At 40.4% G+C, this 26,861-nt stretch overlaps 1 protein-coding gene across 1 annotated transcript; it reads left to right on the top strand.

Moving 5' to 3' along the window:
* Positions 1-856: 856 nt before the first annotated feature.
* EPAS1 (endothelial PAS domain protein 1) lies at positions 857-25,946 on the top strand. Its single transcript, XM_061559191.1, is given in 17 exon segments — positions 857-1,332; positions 7,345-7,411; positions 7,413-7,536; positions 14,389-14,534; positions 15,209-15,293; positions 16,566-16,678; positions 17,064-17,275; positions 17,945-18,051; positions 18,740-18,887; positions 19,126-19,352; positions 20,610-20,797; positions 22,087-22,191; positions 23,757-24,229; positions 24,322-24,436; positions 24,819-24,951; positions 25,065-25,190; positions 25,316-25,946. Coding segments are annotated over 17 exon segments (2,547 nt in total). The 5' UTR covers positions 857-1,306; the 3' UTR covers positions 25,468-25,946.
* Positions 25,947-26,861: the final 915 nt, after the last annotated feature.

Below are 26,861 nucleotides of genomic sequence, written 5' to 3'. Positions count from 1 at the left end.
TCTCTGTGTTGTGTTGCATTATATTTCCAAGGTTACTATGTTTTTTTTCTCATTCATTTGTACCTGATGATGGTTGCTTGTGTTGCAATCGAAACGTCGTATTCTATTATTAACTCATTTAATTTCTTTCCACGTGACTTTACCGAAAGAACCAGAGTAATTCCTGCAGTCACGAAAGCTTCGAATCTAGTTCGACACTGATTACAACTTCTTACCCAGGAAAGGCTCTCCCATACCTGTCAACCCATACGGGTTACCTGTATTCTTGTACAGGGAAATTGAGTTTTTAGGTCCATACGGCGTACAGTCGTTTCAAAACGGGCATTATTTTGGTCTATTTGTTAGTATTTCTCCCTTGTGATTGGACTTTGTAGGATGAACGTTGAGATTTATAAGGGCACGGGGTGACCAGTAAGGTCTGAATTGGTCTGTAATAAGGTAGGGGGCACTGATAAGGGGGTTGACAGGTATGCTCTCCAGAGTCTCAAGACACGCTTTTTGTTTCCCCAAGAGGTTATTTTCCCTGTGTTATCTTTGACCAACGCCGTTAAATGAGCAAAACTTGGCACACGGGAGAGAGAGAGAGAAAAAACAACAACCGAAGGTGCCCGCTTCGCTTGCGACGCGACGTTTTTGTTGGGGTTTGTTTTGTTGTTAATCTCGCGTTGGCCATCTCTGAGCGAGCTACGAGACATCGGAGCAAAGCGACCCAACGTTTGTGATGGATGTGAATCGGGCCTCTTGTCGAGAGGCGTGTCAGCCCCCCCTCTCTCTCTCTGATCGACGTCAGGGATAAGGCAAAGTGACGCGCACGCGAGGTGACGAAACTTCACCACTGCCTGTGCCCTGTGCTGCCTGGTGGTGGTGGTGCTGGCAATAAAGCGAGGGGGGGAGCTGCTTCGTGAACTCTCTCCTCCACCACCTCTTCTTCTTCTCTTTCAAAGTACGCGATCGTAGTCATCGTAGTCATCGTCATCATTATTGTAGTAACGTCGTCGTCGTCGTTGTTGAAGTTGTTGTTTTCTGCTTCCGTCGAGGACTCCTTCAACCCTCGGACGTTTAAAACCACGGCCGTGTCCGGGGCTGTCAAATTATTTATTTGAATATTTATTTATTCCAAACGTGTTGCGCCTTCTTAAAAGTCCCCCCCGGGAGGCATCATCATCATCGTCGTCGCCGCCGTCGCTTGTGCCGACAGACTTTTTCATCATCTCTCTTTTTTTTTTGCTGGAGTTTCGTGGTGGGGATTTCTTTTTGTATTAGTTGCTGAGTTCGTCAAGAAGACTGCAGCTAACAAGCGAACAACATGACGGTGGAGAAGGAGAGAAAGCGGTGAGGTTTTTAAAAAAATGATGAACGCACGCGTACGAGCACATTAAGCCAGATATGTGAGCCGCGCGTGACCAGCTGTTGCTTAATGATGAATTGTGGAAGGAAAAGTTTTCACGATAAAAGTGAAGAAAAGTGAAATGTGTTAAAGCGTGCATTGAGAGAGGGCCACTGTGGCATCACGGTGGCGTGTTGCTCTCCGCTAGTCCATGGTGCTAACTGCAATGCTATAGACTGCACGGGCAGTAGTACCTGGACATCGAATAATCGAGACAAGCTAGCCAGCGGTGGCACAGTACAACAAACGGCGTTTGTACAACACCGTGCTGCATTGCACACCGCTGTGATGTGCATGCACAGTCACTGCTGTTGTCAATCAATCCACTGCTGGATGAGGGCCTCTCTCCCCCACGGCTTTGCGCGGGGAGGGGGGGTGTGATATTTTTGACCATACTTCACCACGCTGGTCAAGTGTGGTGTGGTCGGTGCTAATCGACGAGCCGGAGACGCTGCCAGCGGTGGCACAGTACAACAATGTGGATGTTAAATTTAGATTGAAAGCTTTCGTGACTGCAGGGATTCATGTTCTTGGTTCTTTCGGTAAAGTCACGTAGAAGGGAAATAATAAAATAGTATAAATATAAAACAGTAAACATTCTCACGACGTTTCGACTGCAACACAAGCAATCGTCATCAGGTGTGAAATCCACAGCTTGTGTTGCAGTCGAAACGTCGTGAGAATTTTTATTGTTTTATATTATTTTATAATTTCCCTTCTACGTGACTTTACCGAAAGAACCAAGAGTATGATGTGGATGTTGCTGCACTTGCTTTCTGTGGACAATGTCGTCTGCAACGCATCTATCGCGTCGTTCAAGTGGCCGCCAATGCAAACAAGCGCCACCCAGGCTGAAACCTGCTTGGCTCCCAAGGTCTTGACTGGCCAGTTCATTCTTGGCCATGGGGCCATTACTTCTGATGCAATACAGTAAATGTGTGGCGTATGTAAGAAATGTGTCTGTGCATTGTCAACATTGTTACCATTTGAATGGCTCGAATTATTTTTTAAAGCCCGTGCAAGTTCCGTGGCTTTTGCATCTCCGTGCAAAGTTTGCCACTCGTGACTTCAGAAGTGTGACAATTTCACCTTCAGCTTCCTCGTTGAATGGCTCAAAGAGCAAAACAGTTGTTGTTGTTGTTGTTTTCCTCGTCAGTTCACTTACGGCAACGAACACTGCTTTAACACATTTGACAATTCTCGGTGGGATTATAAGCCGCTTCGGAAAGTAAGACGCATCACAACACGTGTGCCCGGTGTCGGTGAAGTTACATGCAACACAATCTCATCATACCTGTCAACCCATACGGTTTACCCGTATTCTTGTACAGGGAAATTGTCAGGTCCATACTGCGTAGAGCCGTTTCAATACGGGCATTTTTTTGGTCTATTTGTTTGTGTTTCTCCCTTTTGATGGGACTTTGTAGGACCAACGTTGACATTGATAAGGGCACGGGGGGACCAATACGGCCTGACTTGGTCTGTAATAAGGTAGGCACCGATACGGGGTTGACAGGTATGCAATCTTTGCTGTAAAATACTTGGGAGAGCGGCGGGGAGGGGGGTGGGTGGTTAAGGATACAAAGTGCGTCTTATAATCCGGTGGATGCGGTAACTTGTGAGCCCACTGGCCAGAGGCGCGTGGCGTGATCTGTCGTGGGGAGGCGAAGAATTGTTGATGGCGAATTGACAGGCGGCATTTGCCTTTAAAGCGAATGAGGTCTTAGGCGCAACACCGAAGTTGCCACCGAATTCACTGAATTTACCACCTGCCTAGATTGGCCCAGTTGTTCGCATTTGTGGATGAGAGCAAAATCCGCGGCGTGTGGGAAACACGAGAATAAGAAAATGGCAATGCTAAGTGTGCGTGTGTTTGTGTGTATGTGTCTTTGTGGCATCGCTGTACATTGGTATGACATTTTCATAGCAGGGCCGAGGTTGTTTTTTTTTCGTCTTTGTCTTCCACTTGAGTGAAGAATAAACACAGCACTGTACATCGTATCAACCACTTGTCCAGTATTTGATAAGCTGTGTAGCAATACTTCAGCATCCAGCCAACCAAAGCAGGCAAGCAGGCAGGCCACTGCAATTATTTATTTAGCTCATGGGAAAAAAACACATATAGTGGTCTACTTTGTTAGCCTACAATACACGACTGTGCTTGTGCAAACAAGCATCTGATAGGAAGCTACATCTTTTTGCACACAGCAAAATCTCGCAGAACTCTACAGACTCACTCGGACTGCTGCCTGGGTGTTTTAGCTCTGCTGAATGCGGTGTTTGTGCACTTACTTGCACGATGTACATTAACCTGCGCGTGGCGTGCGTTACGTGGTGGGATTCTTGGCGTGTAAAAGTTAGAACGCGAATGCTTGCTTGACAGTCTTATGAATTCGCGTTTTTCTTAAAAGGTTTTGGAATTCGTTTTACTTTGCATAGAGTGCTCCAGAACGACATGCAGTAGAGTATTTTGCGAGTGCTGGGCTGTGGATATCGGAACAGTTTTAAATCGTTTGGTGATGCAACTGCATTTGGTGATCAATTTCACATGCGTTTTGATAAAATTGACGATTTCATATTTGATACTCTACAATGTGGATCACCAACATAGTCTTAGTTTGGAAGCAGAATTGTTTTTGGCAGTTTTACATGTGTGTTTTTTTTCCGCTAATTAATAGAGACTGCCTGTTGTACTTGTCTATTATGTTGTCCATAATTGATTACTAATGTCAGTCTTAGCTGTACGTAATGGCTACTAATGTAGGTATTTATATATGCACAGTATTGTCATATTTCCTGTACTGAGAAGGTGTATTGGCTATAAAAAAAAAACACTTTTTAAAGTTAACTACAGGTTCGAAAACGGTACTGTATTTCATTCCCAGCTTTCCAGGGTTTAGCAGGTGTTGTAGACGTGGCTATGTGAGGTTGCTGGGAGATGGCAGTGGCTGAATATTACCCCTAAGTATGCTTGGAGTTTCTCCAGGTATTGCGGTTTCATCACACATGCCAAGCTCAATGGATTTGGCCAGACATTCCAATGATGGACCATCTTGAAAAAAATATATATCGGGACTCCTGGGCAAATAATCTTGATTACAGTGTTATAAAGTTATCAAGCTCGACATTTAACTATTTCACCTGTATTTCTGTTTTTGACTTGTGTCAGTATTTCACAGATTGTGTTGCAGTACTGTGTTGGATTCCGCATGACTTTTAGCGTCATAAAATATATTACGTAACCTAGCACACTGTTGTAATTATCTAATTTTAGTTTACATGGCCACGTTGGCCCAAACATTCCTCCATTCCAGGTGGCCCCTGTGTATGTTTGAAAACAGATCAAACTGTACTGCTGTACAGTACCGTGTTTCTCATATCCTGAATATTATTGGAGCAGTGGAGAAGTGGTGCAAGTGGTTAGCCCATTGCACTAAACCTTACTGGTCGAGTTTTATTCCCTCTGTAGAGGAGAGGGGATGGTATAGGTATGGACGAGTCCTACGTGTATCAAAATATGAGCCAGCCTGCATCGATTATAAAAGAGCCACACGGTTTTTGGCCAAAGCATCGAATTGAATCAAGGCCGTCAACATTGGGGGGGACCAAATCTTCTAGGGGGTCCGGGGGTTCCCCCCTTAAAAAAAATCTAAATTTGAAAATAATTTCCTGCCATTTCCTGCCTAAAATATTTGAAAATTAATTCACACATGGGATGGACTTTTTATTTATTTTTTACAATAATGTCTATAGTGTATTGTATTACATTGCTCTGTTTTTTTTTCTTCTTACCTTTTCTTGTTTCATTGTATGTAATGCAGAGATTAGGGATTAATAAAGTATAACCATAACCACAATCATATAAACAGAAATCTATTTTATAGCGATATATTGGGGTGGGGGGGGGGCATTTTTAACATATTTGAATATGGTAGGGGATGTGTCCCGCCTAATATACATTATAATTACGGCCTTGAATTGAATGAATTTAACAGTTGACTGGATGTTGGTTTGACATTTCATCTGAAGTCCGGGCCTTCATTCAGCACAGCGTCCCTCTGTACTGTGCTGAGACATTGGTTTGACCTCTGACCCAGAAAGCAGAATGGCCCTTGCTGGGCAATGAATAGATTTTAGTCACGCTCATTCCAAATATTACAGTTGAATAATAGTTACACTATTCGTTCATCTCCAATGGATGATGATGAGAAAATTACGCATTTAAAGTAGTTCTCGTCCCAATTACTGTACAACATCGTAATTCTGAAAACTGGGGCAGTGCAGTGGTGGTGCTGTCAACCTGGTGACCTGAATTTGACCCTAGCTTTGGGTATCATTAGTGGCGAACGGTATCAGAACCGCTCCGTAAACCCCACCAGCATAAACTCACACTGGCCAGCGTGAAGTATGACAAAAACGAATTCCACAGGAATTACACGGCATGAGGAGACTTTCATCCAGCAGTGGAGTGACAAACTGTACATTTTATCTCTGTATATATACAGTATTGTGATTTTATGGAGTTCATAGTGAACTGGTAAGTATCCTATACAGTTTCCAATACCCATGAAATAATAAGTATCCGAGTAGAGCAGCTGAAGTGCATCTTTGAATACATTGGGTATACAGTACTATAATGTGTTTATATGTCGGCATTAACATTCCAATGTATTTTTTTTCCACAAACTCATTTGAGGACAGCTGCCAGTTTTTCAGCGCTTCTACTTTACCCGTGGAGGGTCTGAAGGTTTTATGGTTGTGCAAATAAAAGAGGAGTTATATTCTTCGTTTTAGCTGATCTGTCAGAATAATTCGACGCTACCATTCAACTGTATTGTATAATTGTAATGTGCAATGGGACATTTGTTTGCAAAATCGCCGACGAAATGTATTTAATCGAACCTTTTTTCCCCTTGTTAAGTTAAGATAATAGGCACAACACTGTATATACGCACTGCAAATATACGTACTGTAGATTTTTATCAAACAACTGGACTTGTGGCCTAAGTTCATGCTTACATTCCTTCTAACCAAGTACTTTAAATACCATTGCTTAACAATAATATTTGTATTTCTTGTGGATCGCATGATATTGTAAATAATTTCCCCCTTTACAGTGTGAAACATTTGTAATACACAGTTGGTGTATTTTGGAGTATATTGCTACTGCTGTAATTTCGTTCTATTAATAGTTAAACTTAAGGTCATTTTTAACCCACGTTGTTTACTGAGACCTCCGATATATGTTCTTTGTCACCGAACAAGGTGCAACGCGTTCTCAGAGCAGTTTGAGCAAACCTTAGTATTTTGACGTTAAATTTCAGTCTTGAGAATTCGAATGCAACCAGTCAGCTTACCTGGTCAGAATTTAATCAATGTGCATCGGTACGTATATAAATACTATCTTTGTAAACGTCACAGTATTGTCCAGTGGTGGGTAAAATAACATGAATATTGGCATAAAACTACTTACTAATGAGCCTAACCACATGCCTGTGTATTGGTAACATCAACCTGGATTGTTGGCTTTCTGTTGTCGCGAAATCGCGTTTCTTACTTTGCGTTGAGGGATGGTGCAAACAATTATCAAAGCTGGCTGGAGTTGGATCACTTTTCAAAAAGTTTAGTCAATTACCACCACTTTGGCTAGAATTGTGTTCTCTGGTGGACAAGTTACCTACATTTTTTTCCCCAACATAGCTACTCAGAATATACACTGCAAAATGCAGTATTGCACATTAAATACATCTTCCCACAATACTTTTATACCAAGTCCCACTGAAGAAAAAACAATGATGGAAAGATCATACGATCCGCATTATCCGCTCCACCGCTTTGCGTGTTGATTTTACTCAGATGCCCCCTCAGGATTATGACAAAGGGTTTCAGCACATTGCAGCACAGCTTATCAGATGACCTATACATGTGTACTCTTGTGCTTGTGTGTGTGCGTGCAGTGCCACATCCGAACGACGCAAAGAGAAATCTCGAAATGCGGCGAGATGCCGGCGCAGCAAGGAGACAGGAGGTGTTTTGTGAACTGGCCCGTGAGCTGCCATTGCCGCAAAGTGTCAGTGCCAGCCTTGACAAGGCGTCTGTCATGCGCTTCGCCATAAGCTACCTGCGGATGAGAAAACTGCTCGCCTCTGGTACGTGACCTAAGCAGAGAGGGAATAAAGCAGCATTTTAGCAGGAAAGAAAACGTGCTACGCAGTTCTATGTGTTACGGTTATGAAGATACAATGTATTTCTTGAGTAAATTAAATTGTTATTTGTTGTCATTAAATCCACTCACTATACTAAATAGTTACATTTGGAAATGTAACAAAATGCAGCCTTGATTTTACAAGTAAAGTTATGGCTTCGTACTTAAAATATTATCGTCTTCGCATTCACCGTAAAATTGCCTGCATTAAGCACGTACTTTTTTTTAAACTTCACATCCATCGATTGGCAAGTGACGTGTGGTGTGGGTAAAAGCGTGGGTACTTCATGCTTCTTTCAAGATGTCCAGCCAATGTGGAAAAGTAGGCCAAATACCTTCGAGTGGGCTCTCGAGAGCTCTGCCAAGCGGCGGCCTTTACCGGCAGTAGTGGCGTGAACGGGCGAGTGTAGGACTGCACTTTTGCCTAATTTTATTTAAAGTTTTTTCTAAAGTGCAATCATAGTATATTACGAAACATTTTGCTGGCTGGATTCCTGCCTGTGTACCCGGGCCGGCACGCGAGCATGGTAGTGAACTCCCCTGTAGCCCACAGCGTGGAGACCAGTTCGTGCATCGCTCTGGCGTCTCGCCCGCCCACCCTCCAGCCTGGCTGTGTATCCCACACGAATGCGATAGAGGAGGGAGATTAGGGAGGGAGTTAGAGGAGGGAGGAAGGGACGGAGAGGGGTGGGGAGAGAGTGAAAGGGCATAAAACAGAGGAAATAGAGAGCGCAAAATGGAAAGAGGAAAGCGACGGAAAGCGACTAACAGTGGGACGGAGGATTCGATAAGAGGCGAGAGAGATTGAGATATAAAAGGGAGCGGTGGGAATAATGGGAGCTTGGGTGAGAAGGTGAGAGAGACAAACAGGGAGAGAGGATAGGGGGAAGGATGTGGGTGAGATAGAGTAGCAGAATCGGAGACAAAGTGAGAAGTCGGGATACGTTGGGATGTACTGTACAGAGAAGGCAAGATAACGGTGGAGAGAGACGGGGCTCAATATGAGATGAAGCAAAGTTTTGCTGGCTGGCTGGGAGGACGGATAAACGGTCACATCCAATGGATGTGCGGGTTGCTAGTTATTTTAAAAGCTAAATCCGTTGAGCGCTGAGGCAAAAAAAAGTGTTTTATTGCAAGGGAGACCTGAGAAATCTGCACAGCGGGGAAACAACACAACAATAAATACATTTTCCATCCAAAGAACACTAAGGATGTCCTTAATATACAGAGCAAGCCAAGTTTGGCATTTGACCCTTTGATGCCTAAGTTATGGAGGGCGATCTCCTTTCAATGCGGAGACAGGAAATGTCTCAGTGGCAGGATGTTTATGGAATTTCTGGGGACACTGTTGGTTTTTCTCATGCGTGTAATTTTAACCTCTTTATAGGATTTTTTTTGTTTCCCTTTACTGGAATAAAGTGAGCAGTGCTTGTTAAAAAAAATTGAACATGTTTATATGTTAACATCAACTAGTTTAGAAAAACAATCGATTACACTTCAGGAAATTTTAACTTGTTTTATATTGTTTTACATGACATTTAAGCATATGAAAACATTTCATCATAAGTAAGCACATTCGGCTATTAACTATAGACCTGGTACAATCATTTACGCCACTCAACACGGACTATAAGACATTATAAAATGTTCCGATCATAAAAAATGGTAGATAGAATAAAAAACATTTGTAATAGGCATTAGTAAACTTAAAGCTCACCAGTACAGCCGTCTTTAAACCAAATGCAACGGTTTTGGGAAGTGCAGTTGTGGATTTTATTAAATGTGGAACAATGTAGTGGAAATGTCTCTTATCTGTGGTTAGGGTGGTGGACGAGATGGATATTCATCTTGTGACTTGTAAAACTACTTTCTGTGAGAAGAGTGTGTGCCACTATAATCACAGGTAGTAATAGAGCGAGTTGATCGGGTGTTGATCATCGTTTTACATATTACCTTTTGGTTACGGCGGTAATATGAGATCACCACATTGAAAAAAATCCATTATCCGCATCGTAATTATCTGTTTTGTCCAAACATCATTGATCATCGAAGTATAAATGACCATCTTTGTCAACCTTGTGTTAGCGTTTGATTGGGTAAGGGAACTTGCAGTGGTATCCTATAGTTCTATTCCCATTATTAGCCTCTTATTACCCTCTTATCTCGAGATTAATCGCAGTGAATGTCCAAAGTTCACATTGCTTGTGAATCTCTTTAAATTAAATGTTGGGTGACCCTTAGTTTCACTGTGTGTCCAAATAATTATGGACAAAATTCATGCTCAGCTTCCTGTCGGGGTTGCATCTTAGCCGTTATCAGCACACTGGACGGATATTAATAATGTTTTCTTGCCCTTCCTATCGTAAAAAATTAACAGTTAAAAAGAAGGGTTAATCCACATAATGTAATGAAACGCGTATTGATAAGTGCTACTTTAAAACGTCATCCTTAAAACAGGTGTACATAGTTTTACAACATATCTCATGAGAACATTATGTCGTACTTTGTAATTCAATCAATGTCATTAAGTATGGAATGTGTGGACTGCTGTTGCCAACTTTAGGAACAAAGTTTGTTTTTCCTGTTGCTCGTCAGGGACCTTGTTTGAGACTTGACTCCGTCATCAGGATATACATTGGAGCCAGTCTAAAGAACTACACGGAAATGGTTGCAGTTTTCTAGAAAACAAAGCCTGAGACAATAGTGGGGTGGACAATGTTTAGAAACACAGTTTGCAGTACGTTATGTCCACTTATGTAAGCATTGATATGAAGTTATGGTTTGGTACACATTCATACGAACAAAGTGTTCGTGTTTGATGTGGTCAGAAAATCTAAATAGTAACCGTAATGAAAGGTCAATTGTCATTTTTTAAACTATATCCTTAAAATGAAAACGATTTGGGCCATGATTGACATTTGTATTGTACTGTACGCTCTTTAACGCTAACTCAAGAATTAGTGGCAAGCCATTTTTCATCCCATCAAAGTAAGTGGCTGTAATACCTGACTGTTGTTATAATATCGTACTGTGAATATTCCTGTTATTACACCTTACTGGTATAAATACAGAACCTGTACTGCAAATATACTAAAAAATACAGCAGGGCAGTCTATGAAGTGTGGTTTAAGTCTATATAGAGTGGGTCACCACTACAGTGTACAGTATTTTATTTTGTCTACTTGTGGATGAACATGACAAATAACATCGCCACTATGTGTCACATTCCATGTATTTACTCAACGTTTAGTCTTAACATATTTCTGTCATTGTCGGTACATATAGTGTGGCCATGTTTTAAGAATGTGACACATTCCTCATTATCGTGAAAGTTCACATTACGTTGGAATTTATACGTAGGTATGCGTGGATGATACACTATTTTAGTGTAGTAACTACACGTAATTAAATACATTAAAGATGCTCATTGGTAGCTGTAATAAAATACAGCAGTTTCAAATTATACATTGGTTATCGTGAATTAAATGGCCAATAATTGTTTTATGCACGAAATCATATTACATTTAATAGGCATTTGGTCAGGATTTTCACGTCACCAAAGTTACGAGTGGTAAGATAACTTATTTGGCTTGTCTTTTATGTAGTTGGGTTTTTTTGGAGAATAATGAGACACACTTACAAAGGGATCGTTTGCATATGTTTCAAATACAGTCACCAATCAAACACTTTTACAATGGCAGGTTGTAACAACGGTAGCATGTCCTTTTACAACCGAAGGATGTCCTACTGGACATCTGTGAAAAAGAGCTTCATAGCTCATTAGATTTCTCCAGGATAAATAAAGATTCTGATTCTGAGGTTCTTAAAGATAACGAGTCATATGACAGAGCAATGTCTAACTTCCCTCCGCCCGTATGCTATGGAAACAAATAGCATTCATTTAATTGTGCTGTGAGATGGGATTTATTTATTTTTGAAAGTATGTTATACTTACCGTGTTAGTACAATGTGTCCAGTACATGTGCATACTTTTAAAATATAAAGCAATTATGTGTAAACTATCAAAATAACATGTGATCATTTATAATGGTCAAACAATAATTAATTTCAGAATGCTTCAATATATCAGTATTTTTTTCAGTAGCATCATTACTTTGAGATGTTAAGTTAGTTCTGTTAATGGGTGGCTTACATGTGTTAACGGCGTACCAGGAATAAACCCACACATTCATGAAGGCCACAAAAAAAGTGCACAAATTAGCTCTCAGCACACTTTCTGTACAGCCATCTGCTGGCTGCATTGCAGGCCAGCGGGTTTAGGAGTCTCGCAGATCTATGCGATCACCCGAGGGTTTGGAAGTCTCCCAGATCTATGCGATCACCCGAGGGTTTGGGAGTCTCCCAGATCTATGCGATCACCCGAGGGTTTAGGAGTCTCCCAGATCTATGCGATCACCCGAGGGTTTGGGAGTCTCCCAGATCTATGCGATCGCCCGAGGGTTTGGGAGTCTCCCAGATCTATGCGATCACCCGAGGGTTTGGGAGTCTCCCAGATCTATGCGATCACCCGAGGGTTTGGGAGTCTCCCAGATCTATGCGATCACCCGAGGGTTTGGGAGTCTCCCACATCTATGCGATCGCCCGAGGGTTTGGGAGTCTCCCAGATCTATGCGATCACCCGAGGGTTTGGGAGTCTCCCAGATCTATGCGATCACCCGAGGGTTTGGGAGTCTCCCAGATCTATGCGATCACCCGAGGGTTTGGGAGTCTCCCAGATCTATGCGATCACCCGAGGGTTTGGGAGTCTCCCAGATCTATGCGATCACCCGAGGGTTTGGGAGTCTCCCAGATCTATGCGATCGCCCGAGGGTTTGGGAGTCTCCCAGATCTATGCGATCGCCCGAGGGTTTAGGAGTCTCCCAGATCTATGCGATCGCCCGAGGGTTTGGGAGTCTCCCAGATCTATGCGATCACCCGAGGGTTTGGGAGTCTCCCAGATCTATGCGATCGCCCGAGGGTTTGGGAGTCTCCCACATCTATGCGATCACCCGAGGGTTTGGGAGTCTCCCAGATCTATGCGATCGCCCGACTCCTTGCCTCGAAAGTGCTGGATCACAGACATGCACTCACACACCCGGCTCTTTTTTTGTTGGACAAAAAAATGCTTTGAATCGGTATACGTGTACAGCCCACTTAACCTAGTGTGTATTTTCACGTGAGAAATCCTTATCCAGCACAATAATTTAACTTATCAGGCAGGTTTGAATAGTGAGTCGAAGTGTGCTTTCATAACTTTTTTTATTAAACTGCATTTGAGAGTGCAATGTTTGCAACTTTTAATAATGATTTAGTTTCCAAGTACAATGTTCCAGTTATTGTTGCTGTATGTTATCCGCGTGGAACATAAGCAATATGCACGTTCCAACCTCTCTAATGAATCTTGCAACCTCCAGCTGCTCATGAATTGTGAATAGCTTTTTTTAACATGCAGAACGCAGGGAATAACACCACACGTTATGTCCTCTGAAGTACAACACAAGTGAAAGGCATACCGTAGTAACGAGTATCAAGTATCTCAAGAATTATTTAAATGGGTATGCCCATCTACAAGGGGTGTGAGGGTGTGTTTTTGACCTTGTTAAATATGTTATTTGTATGTATGTATGTTAAACTTATTCTGCTCCGTGCTGAGCCAATCATCTTAATCAGATGCGGGGGAAGGACGACATTTATCAATCTCTCATTTACTTGATACAGCTGTCGTGGCTGTGACGGTTCCACCTGAAGACGGAAGCTTGTGTTGCCTCCGAAACGTCGTGATTTTTATTTTATTTTACTTTTATTAATTTTAATGTTTTACCTACGTGACTTTACCGAAAAAACCTAAGAATTTTTATCAGAGGGTTGCTTGAGACAATGGATGTTGGACAACAATGCATTTTAACTGAACCCTTTAAACAATTAATCCACAATATTTAAATGAAGTTAAATATTGCAAGCATTTCATAATTACTGCTGTTATAAGGACAGTCATACTACATTCTCCTTTGATGTTTTGTAATGTATTGTTATGCTTTTTGAGACATACGTTTATTTAGACCAATGTTTGCTTCTGAGAAGGTTACAGTGAATTATATATTAATATTTGACTCCATGAGTATTGAAGCTTTTAAATTTTACATCAGTATATGTGGTTACTCTTCTGGAATGGGCATGACTGCTAACGAAGGCTCAACACAACACTCCACGCATGTAAATCTTCAGGATCTTTTTCTGCTGCTGTTCTGCATTCCATAAATGTACCATTGTAAAAACAGTCTGGTTAAAATATTCATGTAGTCGGATAGAGCACTGTAATTTAAAGTTCTAGATGGCTGTGATCCACATGTAATACAACCCATCAGACAAAATAGACTGAGTAACAGCTGCTAAATACTTGTATTACTTTTAAATTTGCGTTTCTTTTATTGGCCACCAAATACAGTTTGACAATTCAGGTGCAAGACTTTAAAGAAATCAAATGCAGCACTGCACATCATCGCTTGTAACAAGATACAAAATTACATTTTCTGGCATTAACTTTACCTATTTAAATCCTGGTCTCCTTTGCAAACATACTCCTGGGTCAACGTGCTCCGGTTACAAAGGCTGTAAAAATGCACCTGTATAATATGTTACGGTGTTCGCAAACAGAACTTAAGAGAATCTGTGGGAATTGCATGAGTAATTTGAAGCACTTCATTTTATATACGCTATGCGTGTGAACATATGGCGTATCCGTAATTTTTTATACATTGGGAATTGGTTTTCATTTCATGGTGTCATCCCTTTTCAGATGGATCCACTGAACACATTGATTCACTGGGCGACGTCGATCCAGCTTTTCTCAAGGCCTTGGAAGGATTTATCTTGGTCATGAATCACGATGGAGACGTCGTTTATCTGTCAGATAATGTCAGCAAGTACCTTGGAACAACACATGTAAGATGTACTACTTTTATTTTTACAGAACATAATTTATAATTGTTGCAGATTGCGTCTATACCAATTTATTGTTTACTATACCAATTTATATGATATTTTTTCTGTAGCTTATTATTAGTTTCTCTCACAGGGAGATACTTCTATTCAATTCAGGATCTCATATATGCTGTATACAGATATCACATTCTTCTTCATCTGCACATTGTCTACAGATGTAAGGTTTATACCAAATGAAAAGTCTTAGCTTCTGGTTGTCACGTGCAGAAAATACAATATCCAGCGCATGTAATTTGTTCAAATTTGTGATTCTTAAATTTCCATTTTACACTCTTAATGAAAAGAGAGAATTTTCTAAGCGACAGTGCCGCATAGTGGTGATGCATGGGAATAAATTAACGCGAGACCCGTCAAGCAGAGAGCCAGCGTACTTACACAAGCTACATGAAGAGTGCAATAATTGTTATGTTAAAAAAACGACAATACCTTTTCAGCCATTGCATTTAAGCACTGTATTACTGCAAGTTGCCCAAGTCACAGCAGACATTGTTTAGGGTTCATTAGGTTCAAATCCAACAGTCGACGTCAAGAATATTATCAAGGCTACCAAGAGTAGTGGAAGAAATGCCCAAGTCCATTACCAGTTTAACATTTACTGTTCAAATATTTTGCAGGTGGATCTTGTTGGGCAGAGTATTTTCGATTTTACCCATCCATGTGACCATGAAGAAATTAAAGAAATACTCTCATGCAAACAAGGTAAGAGTTTACCAGCAGTATTTCTATAACTCTGGTTCATAATTAACTCTGCAGTGGATCTCCAGAACTCTGCGGTTTGACGGTGTTTGTAATTCTGGATAATTACATAATAGAGCATGTCCTCCGAAGATTATAGATACCAAAATTCCTCGCTGCGTTGCTTGTTTGCTTTAGATGATTCCAAAATTATAAGGTCATACTTATCGTTACCAAATGGGGAAAAGACATCATGTACAACAGATAAAGCAGCGGATGGTTTTCTCTTATGGCTATACATTATACAACGAATGGGGATCAATGCGATTATTACATTGGAAATACTTTGCTTGTTACTTAAAATGTATACGGCATTCATTGTTATGCATGCAATGATATTAACACATTGTACTTTGTACAATGATTAAATATGAGAGCTTGAATGTTTAATGCCGCATGTCCTGCCTGATCATTTTACTTAACAGTGCATACGTTGCTTAATGACTATTTTTAGTGAAGGGTTAATTCGCTGCAATTGCTTGCTCGCACAACTGCCGGGGGGGGGGGGGGGGCGGGAGGCAATCCACGAGAAGATATAATAAAGTCGTCCACAGTGGACAAACATCTTGGAAGAGGCAGCAGGAGCCCTGACTTTACTCCATCGCACGGACCTGCGGATCAACTAAATCTTCAACACTGTTGACGTATAAAAAAAAAAGAATCCCCTTATACAGCCGTACCGTTACGTAGCATGCGACTGAAGTCTTGTCTCGGATTAGTTGTTGCATTATACCCACTAGAACGTTTTGCAATGCGAATCTCGTTTAAGCCATCAAGGCTTTTGTAACTCCCAGCAGAAAAACATTCATTTGCGATTGCGAAACAGGTGGCGTCGAATTTGTTTTGCTCTCTGCTCATTGTTATAGAATTCACGAGCTCCTTTGTCAGTAGTGGTCTTTCTTTATTAATGTTTCTGTTCACAGAGGCCTTGAGGCCCAAAACACAAAGCAGCCGGTGAAACAAAGCAACGTTTACGTTGAAATAGATACTAGTTACTGCGTTTATTCAATTGCGTGCATCAAAATGTGTCAGAAATGTCATATTCAACTGGTATGCACACGTGTTTTGGTTGATTTATATAATAGAGTAAATGTGCATTATCTCCTTTGGTATTCTATAAAGTGGCATGGGTATGCCCTCATCCAGCAGTGGATTGATAAGAGGGCTGTACGTGTATGTTATTATTGTATTGGTTGGAAATGTTGGATAAAAAAAATCCACTTTCATTTCCCCCAGGTTCGGCAAAAAAAAATAAAGAGACCCCAACTGAAATTGACTTTCTGATGCGTATGAAGTGCACTATCACGAACCGGGGCAGAACTGTCAACCTGAAATCTGCCTCATGGAAGGTATGCTCACTCCACAACACACAATTGTATGATATATATATATCCACATATACCTTAAAATACCAAAAAACACGGATATATTAGATTTCCTGGAATAAAAGTCACTTTAGAAAGTAAGATGCATACCAGACTTTTGCCCGGTGTCAATATAGTTATCCACATCTGGCCCCACAAACACACACAAGCATACTGGATTCTAAGATGCACTCCCACTTTTTTTATTAAAAATGCCAAAGGGGGATTTGGGGGGGGGGGGAGTTTGTATTTTAATTAGGAGAATACGGTGTATTTTGGTTTAGCCTTCCATGTCCAAATACGTAATTTTCTTTTCGTAGGCTTGTGAACAATTAGTATGTGACCTAAGTTGATGTATTTATGATTCAAGGTGCTCAACTGCAGTGGGCACCAGAAGGTGTGTGGCAGCAGCAACTCGACACAAACGGAAAGTTCCCGTGGCTTCAAAGACCCGGCACAAACTTATTTAGTCCTCATATGCCAGCCCATCCCACATCCTGCCGAGTTGGAGGCTCCTCTGGACAGCCACACCTTTCTCAGCCGCCACACCCTGGACATGAAGTTCTCCTATTGCGATGACAGGTTTGGAAAGTTCGAGAGCTTCATGCTTTGTTGCCATCTCCACCGATTGTTGACATGTACAGGATAATGCTTGGATGTTGCCCAAGGATGACATTGCAATGTGAAAGTAACTTGTAAGAAAGTATGTGGGTATTGCAGATTATGAGCTTTGGATATTTACTGTAGATACTGTATAGGATCATTTTGGCCACAAGACAAATTTCCATCAATATATTTTTACAATTTTGTAACATGTGAGATATAGATTTAAAATTATACAGCACTGGATTGGAGTTAGAGAATACGTAGTTAACTAAAGAAGGCAGCTTACCTTCGTTACATTTTAGAGGACTTGGAGGTTATTTTTGTTGCAAGAATATGTACTGAACGGTTTAAAATGATTGCTTATGTTATAGTCTGGGCACTATTTCCATTTTAAAATGTTTGCCTTGCAGACCCTGGAAAATACCCTGATATTCTCTTTCACCAGTGCCAATGGTCGTGTTTGCACGTAATTCAGTAAATATTGTATTCATGTAATTTTAGTTCATGTAATCGTCTCATGTTTAATAATCATTGTGAAGCTTTGTTTAGCATCAGAATGTGAATGAAAGAAAGTGAATAATGTAACTGACCATATTGAACCTTGTATTTTTAACATATAGTTTGATGAAATGTTTTCTTTTTTAGAGTCGTTGACCTGATTGGATATCGTCCAGATGAGCTTTTGGGAAAGTCTGTGTATGAATACTATCATGCATTAGACTCTGATAACATTACCAAAAGCCACCATAGCTGTAAGTATTGGATTTTCATTCATTTTGATGATTAAAACGTTGAAGTCAAATGACATATTCTTCATGCTCAGTATGAGCAATGTGCCGGAGGTCATCTCTGTTCGTGGCCCTGACCCTGACGGTGATTTCACATTCCTGTGGCCGTGGTTTCTTTTTAGTTGGGATGACCACTGTTGGCTTATTAAAAAATAATAATTTCCAGCCCTTTGAAAATGTACTTCTGAATTAAGGCATTCACATGCGGTGTGGGTCAATGGGTTTGTTTGACCATACTTCACCATCCTGGTTAGTGTGGGTTGATGAAGGAGGAATCAAACCCAGGTAACCAGGATCAGAGTGCAGAACACAAACCACTATACCACAGCTCCCCGAGATATGATTTATTAGCTGGATTATAAACAAAGCACGAAACATTGCATGTGTGTTTGAACATTTTTCCACATTTTGAAATGGTGCAAAATACTTGTTTTGTATTCCTTTGGATAGGCTTTCATATCATATACAGCCTAATAAGGGAAATAACTTAAAAAACAAAGTAATGGTTATATTTATCTTCAGAGTGACATTTTGCTGTGTAATGTAACTTTATATGTACTTCGTTTTATAACAAATGTCATTGAGCATAAACTGCATTTCATAAAAATTTCTACGTAACCTTGTGGTATTGCTTTTTTGTGTATTGTCTCAGTGTTTTCAAAGGGACAGGCAAAGACCGGGCAGTACCGCATGTTGGCCAAACATGGTGGCTACGTTTGGGTGCAGACGCAAGCCTCTGTCATTTACAACAGTCGCAGTGCTCAGCCGCAGTCGGTTGTCTGCATCCACTACGTGCTAAGGTACGAACGGATGTGTTTCTTAGAAATTACACAGCGGTGATTTATAGCGAACGTTACAGTAAGTCAAAAAAAGCGATCATTCAGCACCTTGGGAATTATCACGTCATTGTGTGATAATTATAGGTAACAGTATTCTCATATCAAAAGTAATAAAGATACATTATCGGCTTGTTAAAATTATGCTTGTCGCAAAGTTCATAATTGAACCGTGTGTAATTTGCACGCTTTTCATCTCCAGTGGGGTAGAGGAGAACAAGACCATCTTCTCTTTGGAGCAGACGGAGCGGCTCTTCAAGCTGCAGGACACGGCGCAGGGGGCCGAGGGCGAGGCATGCCCAAGAGAGGCACCCCAAACAGTTGACAGTGGCCGGCTGTACGCCATGCTCAAGGAGGAGCCCGACGAGTTGGCTCAGCTGGCGCCAACTCCTGGCGACACCATCGTGCCCCTTGAATTCAACAGCACCGGTAAGGTTGACATGCTATGTCAAGGGCTTGCATGACTACATTCAGGTCAAAGTTAAAAGTACGTCTCTGCTTGGGTGGAATGGGGTAATGCTGCCCTCTACTGTGTGGATCAGAGGTCACTTGATAGGATTATTCTTTGGTATTTAAGGCCACCCCACAGAGACGATCACCCCTCTCTGTACCTGGGTTGCTCTCTCTATGTATCTTGGTGATATCTGTCTGCTTATATGTCTGTCTATAGTTTTCTGGTTAGATTCTATGTCGCTATTTCATTATACCTGATGATGATTGCTTGTGTTGCAATCGAAACGTCGTATGCTATTATTTAATTTATTATTTTATCTTTATACGTGACTTTACCGAAATAACCAAAGAATAATTCCTGCAGTCACGAAAGCTCCAAAATTAACACTTGATAGGATCTTTATGTACATCTGTGATAGTTGCTTCCATGGGCTGTTCCCGCTCCTCTGCGGAAGATCTAAATTGATGATTTGTCTTATGATATGATGCCAATAGCACAATTTGAATAGAATTTGAAATATTCATATACACATGTATAAAGTATGTTTCATAAATAGGTATTTCCCTATTTTAGCGAGACTGAGATAATATAGTTAGTTGGTGGCTCTAGGCCAATGGTGGAAGTTTTTTATTCCTAAGGCCTGAGGACTATTATCTCTGGAATGACCATCGTTGACTTCCAACAAAGTGATATTCATTTCATTGAACCCAGTCAAGTTGACTCTCAACAGACATTAAAACTGTCAACCTTCCGATTTCTAGTCTTGCAGGTCTGGCACTATAACCAGTGCCAGCTGAGCTAAATACATTCTCTGCTCACAAGCCCAATGGATTTGTGAGTTTGACATCTTAATGAGAAGAAAATAATGAAACAACTTCTGAGAGGGTTTTGTGTATATGCACACAAAGTTCAGTATTTTTCAAATGAATAACTCCTAACTTGAATGCATATCGATGTTATGGTGAGGTTAATTTGCAAACTCATTGATTTTCAACATGAGGCTGTTAATGGTGTGGCAGAGAATGCTCTCAGCATCAAAATGTTTTTACAGATGTAATGTTGGATCTTTTGCACGTAAAATACTTCACGGATAAAGTAGCCCATAGCATTTAATTAACGTTGTGTTTGTGTCATGCAGCAACATTAAACATGAACCGATTAATGGTTGAACTTAGCAGGAATGTGCGTGTGTACTAATTGGACTGTGTTGTGTCGCTTTTTGCCGCACATAGGTTGTGGGTTACAGAATTACAACCGCGCGCCTCTCTGCGACGACACGACTCGGTGTGGCCCAGACACGAAGAGGGCCGCCAGGCAGGCACCAACTGACTCAGGAGACACGCAAGTGTCCGCTTTCACAGCACACCAAATGTCAACTCGCACATCAACGCCCAGCTCATCAGAGACGGGAAGCTCCTGTGTAAGTTCTAGATTTGAAGCTTTCGTGACTGCAAGGATTCATACTCTTAGTTTTTTCGGTAAAGTCAGGTAGGTAAAAAATGAAATTAAAATTAATAAAAATAAAATAATAATAATAAGTGACAATCACAGTGAGGTTAATTTTTCTTATCTTTAACGTTACATGAGGAGTCTTTTTTATAATGCTCTTATTTTTTTTTTTTAGCAAATCATATCCTCAAACCCGAGGATATAAATTGTTTCCGAAGATCGTCAGGGTTTTAGGAAAGGTTTCTCTTTCATTGACCACATACGTACAAATTATGTATAATATTCTGGGAAAAACTAATGACTTTCAAATGACCATTTTGCCTAACCTTTGTACAATATGAAAAGGCATATGACTCAGAACAAATTAATGCAATCATCCATTCTCTCACAAACCAACGCTGCAGATGTTTATGATAATACATTTTTATTAGCACTTCATGCTAGGTACCACTGGAGGCACTGTACATCACTAAACAAATACAGTGGTCCCTCGGTTAACGATATTTATTGGTTCCACAAAACCATCGTTAATTGCAATTATCGTTAATTTAATATAGGAAATACACGTTAAAGGCTTAATTTGTACCAAGATGTTCGGAAGTTGACCTTTTTCACCAACAAAAGCATTGATTCTAATATTTCAACATGCAAGTTTAATCAATAAACGTTAGAAGAACAGAATAGAGTGTTAATATTCTTACATTAGGCTAAGAACGTTTATGTAAAAAAACTCATTATATATTCAAGAGCTGCTTCCATAAGCAACACACATCACACGTTCAAAAGTTCGCCAGTTCGTCTCAAAAACATTCATTAAAGGGTGTCGCTGATTGTCTGAGGTCTGCCGAGTCCACATAGGAGTTGCTCCGATTGGCTGAAATGGGCAGCCACGTGATATCTTAAACATATCGTTAATCGAAATGCATCATTACTATAAACGATGGGACCCTATGGGAGGCAGATCGTTAATCTAAATATTGTTAATCGATGGCATCGTAAACTGTAGGTCAATGGGCACAAACAATGATGTCAGGTGTTTGGACCGATGATGGAGGAGTGGCCGTCGAGGAAAGGAACGTGTCTGAGAGGACATCAATGGAGGAGATAGATCAATGAGATCATCTCGTGTGCAGATGCTTGGAGAGTTATATTTCAGGATTGTGAGACATGGTGGCAGATTGGGGAGGCCTTCATCCAGCAGTGGATTGTTACAGCTGCAGATACATTTTTTCAGGACTAATAATGTGTTGTGCTTCACAGCCAGGAAGCCCAGAAGATTGCTATGCCAGCTGCAATGACCTGCGTGTGGAGTTAGTGGAGAAACTTTTTGCTAAAAGTACAGACATACAAAACTCTTACACTCAGGTAATGAAATCAATATTGACATTTCTGAAATGAAATTGTTGAAAGTTTGTCTGCACATATTGATGCTGTCAGTGTTTGGGTAAAGCGTTTATTACATTCAGGATAATAATATGATTGTGGCTGGTGGAGTGATTTGAGAGTACATTTTTATATGCTGGATATTTAAAAGGTGTGGTGCAGTGGCACAGTGGATAGCACTTGGAAGTAGGCAACCTGAGTTCGATTCATAACCATGGCTTACATCAGTTTTGAATTATATCTGAAATGGTCCTGGGCCCCCTTACCCCAATTTACACTCCCCGTGATGGTGAATTATGGTCAAACATCCCCGATAGTCAAAACAACACGGGGAAGCCATCATTCTGCATTTCCGATCAACACGGTTCGCTACATACGGTGAAAAATAAATAAAAAATACATACATCCAGCAGTGGATTGAGATAATCCCTTGAATTATATATAGATACATATATATTTATTTAATATAAACATTGTCAAATTGAGATAACAGTAAGTAATATGCACACAATATATTGTCCATTTGATTTATTTGCCATTAGCTGTAATAAAACCCTGTGAATTGGTATATAGCTAAAGCCAGGTATATTTCATTCAGTGTGCATGCCGCGAGTTGTTCATGGCCTGAAGAACAGAACAATTTGTAATGTAAAAACGATGTCCTTGCTTTTGGTTTTAAGCCACTGTTTTTTGTAATATTTCATTTGGTAAGGACCACGATTCTAGTGACGAATTCATTATGTCAAAGCAGCTGTTAGTGGGATAAAAGGCTGAACGTGCCCCATGTGGGCTGTGGGCCAAGATGATAAGTGAGCTGAGAAGACAACAGTAATGGGTTGGTCACTTCCCCAGCATGCCAGATGAGAAGGACCTTCCTAAGGTCACAACAGCAAACGTTTTGGGATACAAATACATGGTCCACAGCATAAGATATACGAAGAGCTTGTTTTTGTATTCTTTGTGGAGACTTTGCTTTTCATATTTTGACATTACAAAATACATATAGCTATTTTTGTCAATCCACTGATGGATTAGGATCTGGCTTCCAACAATGCAAGTCATGGGGGCTATTTAACCATACTTCTACCACGCTGGTCAGTGTGTATTGGTGAAGGTTATAAGCATATGATAATAGGTTTCTTCCCCTTTTTTCTGGCACCAAAACAAGTGTTAAGATGTTAAAATACCAAACTGAAACCTTTTACAAGGAATCATGTCTGCATTAACCACAATGCTTGTGATCAGAATGCAAAAAAACATACTCTGATAATATATGCATTGTCCTTGAAACTGATTGGTCCACACCAGAGACAGCTTTCTTTTGAGCCTCGTCTCAAACGGTGTTAGACAAGAGGACGCCAAAAGGCGTACATCATATTTTGGTACTGGCAAAGGAGGTTCCATGATGTGATGAGCATAGCAACAGCAGTGGATCAAATACACTGTAAATGCACCATCTTTCCGAGGGCATGAATCATTTGAAAAACACTCCGCTTAAAAAGGTATGGTTAAAACCTAATATGTATGTTTTTTGTGTTTTTGTTTAGGACGATTATAGTACAGTGGACCTTGAGATGGTTGCACCTTATATTCCAATGGACGGAGAAGATTTCCAGCTGTGTTCACTAAGCCTTCAGGAGCAAATGGCCACACCGTCACCCTTGCAGCTTTCAAATGCATCACCAAATCCCCTGTCAAGAATGTACCAGCACTGTTGTCGTCAAGGATCATCCATAAAACTGCAGATACCGTCCCACTCGCAGCAGCCACAGGCTGCATCCAAGCTTCCAGATGCATGGGCTTCGCAGGGCATCATCGTAACAAAGCCTGCCATATATAATGACAGCAGTTTCTATGGAGCCACAGATCAAGGCTTGGCTGCTGCTGGGAAATGTGGCAGTTCATGGCCATACAAATCAAACTCTTTTAGCAACTTATATGATGGGAAGCATTTCCTGGATTGTGAAAAAGGATTTAAGCGAGATGCTTCAGTGGCTGCACAGATGCAAATGTACCAAAGGTATAATTCAAATGTTTACATGTTTCATAAAAAATTATATGTATATTATTGAGGCTGAAGATAATTATTGAAAGTGCTTATTCTTTCTGCAGATGTTTCGGAAATCGCACACAGGACTTTGGACCTTGCAAACGTTCTCCCGAATTAAGTAACCTAAAGCGGAAGTGGCACCTTGATGATGGAATACATTTCAAAAATCCGTATTCGGTAAGTTATAACCACATTGCCAGGTGTAATGGTGTCAATAAAACCATATGAATGCCAATAAGCTACAATTTTGATAATGCTTCTGCTGGTTGCCTTAGATTCAAGTATGTGAATGCTGTTTAAAGAAAATATAGTTATGCATATAGGACATTGTGAGGGGAAAAAACATCGTAATTATTCGACATACAAATCAAAATCATGTGGCAAATTTCATATTTGTATCCTGACATTTCAAGAGGCATCTTCGAGTATGACGTTTAAAAAAATTCGACGAATAAATTCGCTCGTGGCTGGAATGGGCGTTTTCACATATTTGGTTCACGATAATCGGTGCCAAATGACAACTCCAATTAATTTGAAACTTGTTTGCAAAAATATTTAGCACATGGTGTATGAAGATGCAGCTGCCACCACATTGTCATCACAGCCCCCGTGGAAACGCAGCAAGGTTTGGGATGACACGAGTGGAAAGGGAGTCCCACAGGCAAAATCTTTGTCATTTTCAAACATCAGAGGTAAGGTCACATTGCATCATACACTTTTACGAATACGATGCCGTAAATGAGCAATAGGTGTGCTTGCATTGTTGCACTGTTCTGATTACATGTGTACATTTTCTACATTTTAGTGCCTTGCGACAACAAAACAAGTGACCAAACTGGCATGAGTCAACTGAAGGGCTTCAAGCCAACGCATTTGACCAGAGCATGTCCACCACTTCAACAGCAGTATTTGTCGACCTCAAAGCCTACAGGTTAGTTGTTACACTTATATCATATTCATGTGGAGCAGAATAACTGTGTACAATGACAAAGTGATTAATTGTGTGGATTTTTTTGATACCATTTGACTTAGCTGTTATACGTTTTCCTTCTGCAGGATTGACAAGTTGCTTACTTGGAAGATCATTTGAAGGTGTACATCTGCCAACGCTCACAAGTTATGAATGTGAAGTCAACGCTCCTGTCCAGGACATCCAGAACCTTCTGCAGGGAAAAGACCTTCTCATGGCTTTAGACCAGGCAACCTAAAATCATAGCCCGAAAAGATGACGGGAAATGAGATCACGTTTCTCTAACTTGCCATAACATTTCATAAGAACGCATTTGTATTTCACACTTTCAACGTGCTGATCCCAAGTATTTTCTTAGGCTGCTGGACATGCTTATCAAATATTCCATGCATATTAGGATTGGCTGTTTATTTTCAAGGGAAATAACTTGTTCCAGCAATGGGCAAGATTTTTTTAGTGTTTTCTATTTGCAAGACATCTTTACTATCTTTGTGATGACATTTATTTGCTGGTTTAAGGATATATTTCATTGTGTGCTATTGATGTAGGCATTAGTTACATGGCGCATGAATGACATCTGCCATCAATATACAGTAGTTACACTGATTGCCGCCATTGGACTTGGAGACGAAATAGGGCTGCTTTGCAGCATGTTACTCTAATGTGGCTAAGTTATTTAAGTGTATTGTGCCTTTATAAACTTCGTAACGTGGTCGCTTTTATACATTATGTTTGTGGAAATTATGTTAAAATTATGAATTCTATATTTAAGCTTTTCGCCCCAATATTAGAATGTGTGCTACGTAGCGACATTAATCACCTCGACTTTTTTTGCTGCAGGAAATGCTCCCAGTTAAACATTAGAATATGAATTGAAATCATATCGGTATAGCCTACACAAGGCTGCAATGTGAAGGTACCATTGGGAATGCCTTATAATAATTTAAGTTGATTCGAAAGTGGTGGTGGTTATAATCCATCACGTAGGCTTTGTGAGTACAGTAGTGGAGGAAGCATTCACTGCTTCCACACTTCGTCTGCCACTTTGGGCTCCCATATAGTAAAGGGTGCGGTGGAGACCCTAGATTTGACTGACACACTTCACTACACGTAGGACAAGTCGAATTAATGTAGGGTTTTGCAATATGTATATTAATTTCCCCTCCCCCGTTTAAAATTTATGAACATCAATATCAGTGATTTGACTTTTAAATGCTAGTTGAGAATGTATGACTTGGTTTTATTGTTTGACATGTTAACATGCACACTGCTCGCAAAGATAATTAACAGGCATTTATAAAAGTTTTATACTGAAGCAGTAGTGGTGATTAACCTGGAAAATTAGCATAGCATAATGAATATATTTCTTACCTGCCATATTTACTTTATTTATAAAATTACACTGGAAGCAAAGTAGCTTTCAAAGCCATAGTGTTGAGCAGAAATAGGATGCATATGTTTTGTTACATCAATACAGATTTACTTACAACTAAATATACAAAATTGCTTTCTGTATTGTTCAATATCGTACTATCATTCTTTAATTGTTTGTATTCAACTTTTGATACATCTGTGCCTTAAGGTTTGGTGATTACCGGTCAGTATTGGCCTTTATTTTAAAGGGAAGTTGCT

Source organism: Lethenteron reissneri, chromosome 25 (genome assembly GCF_015708825.2).
Source record: "Lethenteron reissneri isolate LAM-NWPU_2019-01 chromosome 25, ASM1570882v1, whole genome shotgun sequence".
Classification (NCBI taxonomy): Eukaryota; Metazoa; Chordata; class Hyperoartia; order Petromyzontiformes; family Petromyzontidae; genus Lethenteron; species Lethenteron reissneri.
The sequence above is the reverse complement of the archived record's forward strand: the minus strand, read 5'-3'. Positions and strand labels throughout refer to the sequence as shown.